The sequence below is a fragment of the Haliotis asinina genome, chromosome 14, assembly GCF_037392515.1.
Source record: "Haliotis asinina isolate JCU_RB_2024 chromosome 14, JCU_Hal_asi_v2, whole genome shotgun sequence".
Lineage (NCBI taxonomy): Eukaryota > Metazoa > Mollusca > Gastropoda > Lepetellida > Haliotidae > Haliotis > Haliotis asinina.
In genome coordinates, this window is record NC_090293.1 from 18,799,941 (window position 1) to 18,812,197 (window position 12,257).

Here is a 12,257-nt window from a genome sequence, read left to right on the forward strand (position 1 = left end):
TCCTCTGAGGTACTCTGAGGTACTGTTATATTCCAGATGTGTCGTTGTTGGATCTGATCTGCTCGGATGGAGACACAGGAAACAACGCTCTATATGACGTCACGGTTGCCAGTGGAGACGGTGGGGCGGGTATCTTCAAGATGTCCGGACTTCAGCTTCTCACAGACTCCACCCCTGCTGACTACGAAGCTCTCGGGTCATCAGGGTATATGTACACCCTGGTCATCACAGCAGTGGACACGCCAGACCAGGGGGATGCTAACACGGGGACAGCCATTGTGCGAGTGACTGTGAAACCAGAGAACGAGTTCGACCCTGTGTGGAGTAATCCAGTTCCTGACGGCAACGGTAACTTTGCAGGAGCTACAGTCAGTGAAGGTGATGCCCCAGGAACTGTCGTTATATCGTTCACTGCAACTGATGCTGATCTCGGCGGCGACGGTGACATCACCTACACCATTGCGTCTGTGACTGCAGGCAAGGAATACTCTATTCAGAAGGCAAAATATACGTGTAGCTTTAAATCATCTTCCATCCTCTTTCATAACTCGTTTACAAGTGAATACTGCGGTTGTGTTGAATCGAAATCTGTTCTTTGAGAAATCCAAATGTCTCACTTTTTTCACATGATAATGAACGAATTCCATGAGGTGACTGTTACATTATCCGCCAACAGCATCAGGAGCTTCAGCACCAGACAAGTTCTCCATAGCCTCCTCAACAGGAGAACTGATGGTGGCAGGAGAGCTGGATGTGGACACAGGGACAAACGGAGAAAGTAGCTACACTGTAGTGGTCAGGGCGTCAGACAAAGGAGCAACACCCCGGACCGTGGATGGCAGCATTGTTCTTGCACTGACAAACGTCAACGACAACGCCCCGACCTTTGACCAAACTGACTACACAGTTAGTGTGAGTGAAGCTAGTGGAGTTGGTACAGCAGTGATCGCCTTCAACACTGAAGACTATGATGGTGATGCAGTGACTCTGTCTGTAGCCAGTGGACGGGATGACCTGTTTGAGTGTGTTGGAAATGAGGTCAAGGTCAAGGCCCCTTTAGATTATGAAACAGATACTTACCACGTGATTACTCTCAGGTTAGAGTTATAATTCATTCATGCTCTCTCCCTTCTCTTTGTCTCGCTTCTCATCTTCACCCCTCTCTCAACCCCTCCTGTCTACTCTCTTCTAATCTTCACTATCTCTCTCACTTTCAATCTCTCTCTCTCTCAGTTACAAAATACTGCTGAAGTACTGATTTAACTTTCAGTTCACATCACTTCCTCTCTCTCTCTCTCTCTCTCTCTCTCTCTCTTTCTCTCGCAATGTTTGTGAAATTCTTTCACAGTTACACTGTAATTTCGAAACTACCACAACTTAGATGAAGAGGTAAATGCTTCACGCGAGACATTCTTTTGTTTGTAGGGCTAGTGACGGGGTCTTTGATGCGGATGTTCCCCTCCAAATCAACGTCCTGGATGCCAGCGACGAGACACCTGCCATTGCCGTTGTTGCTGCAGCATCTATGGCAGAGGAACAAGCAATAGGAACAGGAGTGTATGGAGGATATGCTGCCACTGATGGTGATGCAAACGACACAATCACATACGCTCTAAGTGGTATGTTCAAACGTTGACCGTGGTCATCACGATTTTTGTGTTTTCACGGAAACAATAATAACCAAACAGATGTACACGAGTTCGAACTTAGTTCAAGAAAAACGGCGTGATCACACCTGCCCACAGATGCGGAATTCACATACACCATACGTTGAGGCCTCTTATACACATCGAGAGTTAGAATCAGCTTGTAGTTCAGGATTTCTCTGTATGGCTAAAAGGCGATAAAAGACATTTCCATATCCTCAAGAATATAATTTAGTTTGCGAAAGAGTCCAAAGTCCAATGGGGACTATTTCAACAAGATATGTTTTTAAATCGCCATCAAAAACGGATGGTATCAGTTATTCGTCTAGAGATGTTCATATGCTGCCCCGCTGGTATCTCTCGTCACAGATACTTGCAAGGGCAAGTCAATTAAACGCAGATTAAACACGACTGCTGCTGCAAGACTGTAAGAAATGTCATACAGACGAACACACGGGTAGAGGTAGTTGAAACGTGCTTTAACATGGACGGCGCTACTAGCAATAGATGTTTCAGTGCAGTTCAGTTGGTATAATTTACCGTACCTTTGCGTGACGATGTATTAATACATGTTCGATTTTATCTATTTTTTTATTTTTTAAAAATATTTTTGTGGTCACCTGTATTCGTCTTCTTGACACGTGCAAGGTGCTGACAGTGGCTATTTAAACATTGACCCCGACACCGGGGAGCTGTCCGTAGCTAAACATATCGACAGGGATGGAAGCAGTGGCAAGACCCAGCTGGACCTCACCTTGACCGTCACTGACCAGGGAGGACTGCAGGCCACTCAGGCTTTCTCTATCACAGTAGAGGACATCAATGACTTGCCACCGGTCTTCGACACATCAGAGTTCAGCGTAGAGATACCGGAAAACAGTGCTGCAGGTGGGAGTGGTATTCTTCTTTGTAAATACACGTGAGACGCGCGAACCAAGTAGTTCGTGTTATAAATGTACACTAGTACGTATTGTATATGAAACAGTAAAAGAAACACACTTGCTTTATGTGATGAGCGTTAACTTACACCGACCTCACGTGTTCACTGTTTCATTTCATGTGTACACCCTTGTAATACAATCCAATAATAGCGATTTGAAACTATGACCTTTGTTAAACTTTCATACTAAGTTGAATACGACTCTGATATTTAAATGTTCAATTGGCAAGGTAAAATTATGATGATTCACAGTCTTAATTTCACTTTATTCGATTTACTTTTCTGCTTAAAGTAAAATTCATCGGTACGTTTTCACTGCAAACAAACCATAGCATCGTACATGTCACACATGACGGTAGAATGTATGGCGTGAGCCTATAAGACGTGCCATTCTATGTGTTCGGTCCATCCCTTTGGCACGCCGGAAACATACAGTCGTGATTCGAATCATGGTTCACCCGTATTATGTTTTCATATTTTTGAACGCCGTCGTCACTGGAACAGTTTCGAAGCAGCGTTAGACTCACTATATAAAATACAATAGAAAGTACAACGAGGTACAAACATAAGCTACAATAGCTAGACCATTGCAAGGAGCAATCCTAGCTCAATGGATCGTGCATGCATATGGGTGTAACGAGTATCAAAATCGCTTTGTGTCATGTAGCTAATACATTTTCTACATTATTATCTATGCAACTGCGATTTAGTAATGTAATAAAAAACATAGGATCAAACTTACAATAGTCATTTGCAAATTTATTAGATCTCTCGTTGTTGGATCTGACCTGTTCCGATGGAGATACTGGCAACAACGCTCTATATGACGTCACGGTTGCCAGTGGAGACGGTGGAGCCGGTATCTTCAAGATGTCCGGACTGCAACTTCTTACAGCCTCCATCCCTGCTGACTATGAGGCTCTAGAAGCATCAGGCTACATGTACACCCTGGTCATCACAGCAGTGGACAAGCCTGACCAAGGAGCACCCAACACAGGGACAGCAATTGTAAGGGTCACAGTGAAACCTGAAAATGAGTTCGACCCTGTCTGGACGTCTCCAAGTAATGGGATTGGAGCCGTAGATGTAGATGAAGACACAGCTGCAGGTGCCGTCATATCAGCCTGTCAGGCAACAGACGGAGATTTAGGTGACGACGGAGATGTCACCTACAGCATTGTCTCTGTAGTGAGCGGTTAGTAACATCACACTCATGTAGCAAGTGCTGCTGTGACTCTCATCCTCTATCATACACGCTCACACACCGTTTGTGTCGAGTTTACGGTTGTCTAGAAGCAAAACTCTCTACTGTGAATTCCTCATACAATCATTTTGCGATTCTATAGAAACTCATACAACTCGAAGTATTTACGCACGTTCCTTCAACTTCAACACAAGGGTGCTTTTTGACTGTGCTCACTGTGCTCACTCTAATTCCTTTAGATTCCTCATCTGGTCAGTTTGCGGTTTTCTTGAAAATCGTATAGCTCGAAGTATGGTGAACAGCAAAAGAATCGCAAACGTTTTTGTCAAGTTTTTCAATAGATGACATAAACATGGATCTTGCGTTTCTTTTGCTGTACAGTATATCTACGTTGTTCCCTTCAACATTGACACCTTTTTTTGACAAGGTATTTTAACGAGTTTAGTTATATGCAGAGTCCCTGAATACGATGAACAGCCCTTATCAATAATGAATAACTCAGATTAGTTTTATGCCGCTTTTGTCAATATTCCAGCAATATCACGGCGGGAGACACCAGAAATGGGCTTCACTCATTGTGTTCATGTGGTGAATCGAACTCGGCTCTTTGGCGTTACAAGCAAACGCCTTGACCACCAGGCTATCCCACTGCCTCTCTTATCAATAGCAATTACAATACTTGTTTGTTGAAAGGTAAGCGTAGCACACTTCAAACTAGCTGGAAAGAATATAACTTAATATGGCAAGACAATATACTCAAAGTCGTTCATTTCATTTCCATTCTGTTATCAGCATCAGGCGGAGATGGATCCGACAAGTTCACAATAGATGCTGTGTCGGGAGAGCTGATGGTGGCTGGGGAACTTGACGTGGACGCTGCTACTAATGGCGAGGCTGGTTACACTGTCAGTGTCAGGGCATCAGACAACGGGGGGACTCCGCGCACAGTGGATTGTAGCATCAGCGTTACATTGCTAAACACAAATGACAATGCCCCTGTATTTGATCAGCACACCTTCCAAACAAGCCTCAGTGAAGACAGCGCTGTGGATACAGTTGTCATCACCTTCAGCGTCCAGGACTATGACGGTGATGTCGTGACGTTGTCTGTAGCCAGCGGACGGGATGACCTGTTCACGTGTGACGGATATGATGTAAAGGTCAAGGCGGCACTGGATTTTGAAACTGACACAACACACGTTCTTGTAATAAGGTAATACTGTAACATTTGTTCTTCTGTATATTTCGTATTGAATAAGTCTGAACTTTCATTGTCATTATATGTGGCCAGTGTTAATCGTTATTATGATAAAGCCTATCAGCTTATACACATGCATTGTTACAGGGCTAATGATGGTAAATACGACACGGATGTATCATTGGAGATCAATGTGTCTGACGTCTCTGACGAAGCACCGTTCATCACCGTTACCCCAAGTTCCATGGCAGAGGAACAAACGGCAGGGTCGGCAGTAGATGGAGGATATGTAGCCACAGATGCTGATGCTGGGGACGTCATGACGTATTCTCTGTCTGGTATGGTCTGGCGCTTAACGCTGGTAGACCCATATATGTTACACTTCTTCCCTTCTACACCCGTGAAGGTCCCGGGGTAGAATATAGGCCTACAGAAACCCATGCTTGCCATAAAAGGCGACTATGCTTGTCGTAAAAGGCGACTAACGGGATCGGGTGGTCAGCCTCACTGACTTGGTTCACACATGTGATCGGTTTTCAAGTGCGCAGATCGATGCTCATGTTGTTGATCACTGGATTGTCTGGTCCAGACTCGATTATTTACAGACCGCCGCCATATAGCTGGAAGACGGCTGAGTGCGGCGTAAAACTAACCTCACTTGCTCATTTGTTAATATGTCTCAGGACACCGGGAACAGCCATGTTTACTGTTTGAACAATGTATCTTAATTTTTATCTTTATGCACTCACTTTATCTTTATTAACTCACTCACTCTTTCCTTCTACATGACCAGTCACCTATCCAAGTGTATCCTTATAAAACAGCTACATATATCTAGCTCCATCGAGTATATGAATTGGGTTTATTTATTGCACTAATAGGTATTTTCAGCTTGTATGTGTAGACCGTATTTGTATCCCAATATCATTTCTGACGCATTTTGTGTAATTGAAAAGGTAGTGTATTCATGAGTGAGTGAGTGTGTTACGTTTTACGACGCACTCAGCAATATTACAGCTATATGGCGGCGGTCTGTAAATAATCGAGTCTGGACCAGACAATCCAGTGATCAACAACATGAGCATCGATCTGCGCAATTGGGAACATATGACATGTGTGTGTATACATGAATTCATTTCGGAATTTCGGAACTGTCAAGTCATCCTTCCTCCTGACGTGTTCTTCTTCTGTAGCACGTGGGAATGGGTGGTTACAGTGGGTGTTGTCTTCATCAACAGTTGTCATCCCCTGTTGTTATGCCCATGTTTATTATCTAGACTGAGCTTGTGTTGCTTGCTGGTTTTTTGTTTGTTGATTCGATCATCATGATTTAAACATATTTTATTCATTGAAGAAAAGGTTTGTGCACAAGTTATCCAACTTAATGACAGTCTCTCCCAATATTTACAACAAATATATTTACTTACAAGAGAAACAGAGAAACATTAGAGGTCTCTTGTTTGTGGAATATAACTGATTAGGATGAACAGGTCAATCGTTCAGTGTGACTGATGTAAGGATGGACATGTTGTTTGAAGATATTCAGATTTTCTTCAGTTCGGAAGTCTGCATTGCCATGTAAAATAGGGCATATATCTTGTAAACATCTGTTTTGTAAAATATCACTTATGTTAGCTAACAAAGTTTCTCTTTGTGTGTGTGGTTTTTGGGTTTGTTTGTTTTGGGATTTTTGTCTAACGCCGTACATGAAGACAGCTATATTTTCCTAAAAATATTAAAATATTTCAAACTTTTTATAACATATATCGAAGTCACTGAAATTAAATTCATACAGTGAGTAATCTAACAGATATTTTATAACATATTTAAACAATAGTAAAGAGCTATTTCAGCAAAAAAGAAATTATTCTATTTGACCATAAAATGCTATGAACCATATGTTTCACTTCCTATCAAAATTAAAAGAAAGAAAAGAAATCCATTCTAGATCCTGTATTTGCAAACGTGATTCGAACGAATATTAACAAAATGGATGAATAAGAAAGGAACGTCTGTATTCTGAGGAGTGCTAGTGAGACTACTCTTGAAAATGTAAATTCATAACATACGTCATGTAAAACAAAATGCGGCAGTTACGCCATTGGAGGCGAACAGCTTTAAATCAGAACTCTTAGTACCATAGGGAAATGTAATCATTTTTTTCGAGCACTGTCGCATGGGCTGCTTATTTTTTTTTGCCGAACTGGTTTCAATCACAAGTCGTGCGTAGGAAAGAGCGTTCTAAGGAACATAACCCTGTGGGGTTTCGCGTAAAATAATGTTCGACCGGAAGATGGCGATTTCGTCGATTTAATGCAATGTTGCATTAATTCATTCGAATTTTTGTAATGTCATATTGTGGTCTAAATACGTAATTGTTTTTTGGAACCAATTATGTGGTAGTTTCCATGGGGACTGATAGTTGGTATTATTGGGAGAAATGCCTTATTTGTTTTTTAGATACATTATGTGGTATATGATGCATTTAAGGACTAGAAACTTGTAGAGCAAAATAGCATAGATTAACTTCAGCACTCACCCTTCAGATTGTGAATAAGTTTGCGTCGTCCGCAGGTTCTGATAGTGGGTATTTCACCATTGATTCAACGACGGGGGAGTTAACTGTGGCACAGAATATTGACCGAGATACAGGGAAAAGTGAAGTGCCTCTAACCTTGACTGTCACTGACCAAACTGGACTTGCTGCCACCAAAGATTTCACCATCTCGCTTGTGGATATAAACGATCTCCCCCCAGTGTTCAGCCCGACAGAGTATGCAGTTGAAGTCACAGAAAATACAGCTCCCGGTATGTATTTTTTCAAAAACATTTGAAGCGGTGAGGTAGTCTAGTGTTTAAAGAGTTCGCTCATGACGCTGAAGATCCGGATTCGACTCCTCACATGGGTTCAATGAGTGAAACCTATTCGTGGTGTCTCCCGTCGAGATATTACTGGAATATTACTAAGTGCAGCGTAAAACGAAACAAACTTTCTCAATCAGAAACATTTTTGTGAAATATATTTCTACATATGTTTGTGTGATATCACATTAGGACTTGTACATTCAGCAACGGGAACGTATACAAAGCATTTGGTAAAATATTCACCTTGCCAAGAGGTTGCATAAATCCTTCATTGCATGTGGTTTAATGCACTTTGGTTTGTAGGACGATTCCACCCTGCTATTGCTGAACACTGTTCGAAGCCTGCCTCACTTACTCATTGGATAATTTGACTGGTTTTCAGACACGTCGCTGTTGGACCTGGCATGCACGGACGGTGACGATGGAAACAATGCATTATTTAATATCCTTGTTCAACATGGTGATGATACATCTACAAAGTTCAAAATGAATGGTCAACAGCTCCAGACCGATAACCTGTTGGACTACGAGTCCGTGGAGTCGTACACCCTGGTCATCACAGCAGTGGACACACCAGACCAGGGGGAGGCGAACACGGGAACAGCAATAGTGAAGGTGACGGTCAAACCAGAGAACGAGTTCGACCCTGTGTGGACAGGACCTGCTTCAGATGGGAGTGGGACATTTAGCGGGGTAAGCGTGGCAGAAGACGTTGCTGTTGGTAGTGTTGTGACGACGTTCACTGCCACTGATGACGACCAAGGGAACGATGGTGTTGTCACCTATAGCATGGTCTCAGTCACTGCAGGTAACTATATCCACACAGTGTACAAAATAACCACTGGCCCGCTACTCTGAGGCTTGTAAATATCAAGTCAAGCTAGTAAATATCCACAGTCACTGTCCCGACTGGCTAGGGAATTTTCATTTTCAGATATATCAAATTTTCTGACTTAAGTTAAAAGACACTTTTAAATCGTGCAATATTCTGGCTTGATAGAAATGTTCGTTATATTAGCAGCAAATTTATGAAACCCGTGTCTACATTCAAATTTCGGCTAGTGAATTATTTTGTGGAAGAGTACATCTTAAGCTTAGACAGCCCGACCGTCCACGAAACTTTTAGCCTCACTTAAAGCACTCACTGTATGTTACGTTTATACATATGGTTACCTCGTAGAAGAATTTTCCCACTAACTTGGGGGAAACCTTATGAAGATGAACTGCAGAAGGATCATGCTGAAAAGCATGTACACATATCGTGCAAGTTTTGGTGTAAATAATTTTAGGTACGAATGTGCCAATTTTCACTGCGTTTCAACATTTATTGAACTCATGACAATAATCTTCTCAACGTTACGAATTTGATTTAGATCTATAATACATCAGCTCGTGTGTTAATAGTATCTTAAACAGAACTGAATATTTTGCAAAATCCTTTTTAGAATATTTGATTGAAGTAAGTGGCTACATTTACACTACTGAGTCTAAACTTTGGATGGGTAGTATATTTCGCGCAATACACCTACATGTTGTGATCTGTTAAAAACGAACTGTTTGAGCAAATATCTTTTTATCCTGAAGCACAACTCACGCAAAAACTCAGATTTAACGTTATCGCAAAACATGGGTACCCGGTAAGATTTGTCAGTTTTGTGCATATAACCAGTTTCTCCTCTCAGGCTGTTGCGACAGGTATGGTTCTGTTTACCTCAACATTCGGGAATGTTCAATCTGTGTTACGGTGGCGATCTACAGCATTCGGATACCATTATAGGCATCAGCCAAATAAACGAACCTCACTAACTGACTCCGTTTAGAGCATCCAATGAGTTTTTTCAGCTTTTATTACTCCCGTACAATTACGGTTGAAATCTTCAACTCCTTAAATTTCTGATTCAGCTTCAGGTGGAACTGCTGCTGATAAGTTTTCAGTACTTGGTCACACAGGAGATTTACTGGTGGCAGGTCCTTTAGACGTTGACTTAGGAACCAACGGTGAGGCAAGTTACACCATTGTAGTGAAGGCATCGGACAACGGCGCCACGCCACGCTCTGTGGAAGGAACCATCGCCGTCTCACTGGACAACGTCAATGATAACGCCCCTGTGTTTGATCAGACAGAGTACCAGGCAGATCTCAGTGAAGGCAGTGCTGTGGATACAGTTGTCATCACCTTCAACGTTCAGGACCACGACGGTGACGCGGTGACGTTGTCAATCGCGAATGGACGAGATGATCTATTCATTTGTGATGGTCATGACGTCAAGGTCAAGGCCGCCCTAGATTTCGAAACAGATACCTTCTATGTTCTTATAATCGAGTAAGTTGAACAGTTTGGTCGCGCTGGGCATGATTTATATGTTACAATTGAAATATGTTCTTGAATGTAAGTATAAACAACACATATGATGAACCGAGTACTTTAGAAAGCATCTTTATGTTTTTAGGGCTAGTGATGGAAAGTTTGAGGCCGAGGTCTCACTTCAAGTAGACATCACTGACGTCATCGACGAAGCACCTGTTATCACTATGGCAACCGCAAGTTCTGTAGCGGAGGAACAAAAGATCGGAACTGGAGTGTCTGGAGGGTACATCGTCACGGATGCTGATAAACACGATGTACTCTTCTACACCCTCGGTGGTTAGTGGAACTCTACAGAACTGTTAATCATTCTGAATGTGAGTGAGTGAGTTTAGTTTTACGCCACACTCAGCAATCTTCCAGCTATATGGCAGCGGTCTGTAAATAATCGAGTCTGAACCAGACAATCCAGTGATCAATAACATGAGCATCGATATACGGAATTGGGAACCGATCACATGTGTCAACCAAGTCAGCGAGTCTGACCACCCGATACCGTCAGTCGCCTTTTACGACAAGCATAGTCGCCTTTTATTTCAAGCATGGGTTGCTGAAGGCCTATTCTAGACTGGGACCTTCACGGGTCCATTCTGAATGTAAGACATCATACATTGTATCTTGTGACTGAAGATGGGTTGGAAGGTTCATTAAACATGGTTGGTCAAACATGTGTTGTGTATAATCCGGTGTCCTCCCAAAACGCAGACCCGTTAATACAACACTTTGGTTGGTTGCATCCGTCATTTGTAGGCTGTATTCATGATTAAGAAAAATGGTATCACCCATGTAACGAATTTTGATAATGTAGAGAATGATCCTTTCCTTCATCAATATTTATTTACTCTATAATATTTAACAGTTGTTGAAAATAACCATCAAGGCAATCTGATATTAACAATGATAATATTTCACCAGAAACATGGCATACACATTTCAAAGAGCTATGAAACCCTACATCACATGATGGCTGTGACCGGGAGCGGGCTGAATATAGTTATCAATATTATACTGATGGTGTAAATGATGAACTGTCTTATAATATAACAATTGCAAAAATTATATCTGCAATGGATGATGCTAAACTGAATAGTCACCAGGAGACGACGGTATTCCAACAGAATCGTTAAAGATAATTAAGGATATGACTGCGCCCTACCTTGCTTTATTGTTTTCACAAAAAAATGTCACAAGGTCATTTCCCACCTATATCTAAAAAGAGAAGTAATAATGAGCCTTTTAACTTTTCTATTGTTTTTGGAAATTTTCAAATTTTCAACGGAGTACATTGCAATGCACCTGCTTGTAAGCAGGGTACATTGAAAATAACAGAAGCGCGCTCAGCCAATCAGAAAGCGACATTTATGTGTGGGGTAAGATAATCTTGGTTGTACTTTGTGTAGATTATTTACATCTGCCATAAACAAGTAATGTAGACAACACCACTTAACAGTTGACAATATATTCATTATTCAGTCTATTGTTAAAAAATAAATCAACGAAAGGCAGATTCTACTGTACTGTCATGGATTTCAAGAAAGCTTTAACCGAAAATTTACTTTATCTTCTTTTAAGAAATGGTATCCATGGAAAAATATTTCGTAATCTTCAACATTTATATGACAATATGAAGTCTGCTATAGTTGTCGACAAAGGTAGAAAACTATCTGATTATTTTTATTGCTCCACTGGTGTTAGACAAGGATGTTCACTTAGTCCCTTCTTGTTCTCCATGTTTATTAACGTGTGGACCACGCCCATTCATTAATTAGGAATGACCAACATGGCCCAATTAATAAGTGTGCTATTTTTTCTGCTTTATGGGAGCAAACCATAAATCTAATTCGTTTGGCTTCTCGTGACGTATCGGTGCAGCTCATATCAATATACTACAACCTCCACTTCCAAATAGTATGGACATGCATGGATCTAGCATCGAATGTATTTAATTACTAGCATGTTACCTACATATATAGAGACACATAGTTACAATGGATGATTCACACACTGTTTTAATTAAATAAACGTTCCACTGGAATCAA

At 41.5% G+C, this 12,257-nt stretch overlaps 1 protein-coding gene across 1 annotated transcript in view; it reads left to right on the forward strand.

Moving 5' to 3' along the window:
* LOC137260687 (protocadherin Fat 4-like) overlaps nucleotides 1-12,257 on the forward strand; it is a 28,625-nt gene that overhangs the window by 15,762 nt on the left and 606 nt on the right. The window contains exons 13-23 of the mRNA XM_067798280.1: nucleotides 37-477; nucleotides 677-1,097; nucleotides 1,426-1,619; nucleotides 2,295-2,534; nucleotides 3,353-3,781; nucleotides 4,583-5,003; nucleotides 5,136-5,326; nucleotides 7,563-7,796; nucleotides 8,236-8,661; nucleotides 9,756-10,176; nucleotides 10,304-10,497. Of these exons, the coding sequence (XP_067654381.1) occupies nucleotides 37-477; nucleotides 677-1,097; nucleotides 1,426-1,619; nucleotides 2,295-2,534; nucleotides 3,353-3,781; nucleotides 4,583-5,003; nucleotides 5,136-5,326; nucleotides 7,563-7,796; nucleotides 8,236-8,661; nucleotides 9,756-10,176; nucleotides 10,304-10,497 (3,612 nt within the window). The remainder of the gene's footprint in view (nucleotides 1-36; nucleotides 478-676; nucleotides 1,098-1,425; nucleotides 1,620-2,294; nucleotides 2,535-3,352; nucleotides 3,782-4,582; nucleotides 5,004-5,135; nucleotides 5,327-7,562; nucleotides 7,797-8,235; nucleotides 8,662-9,755; nucleotides 10,177-10,303; nucleotides 10,498-12,257) is intronic.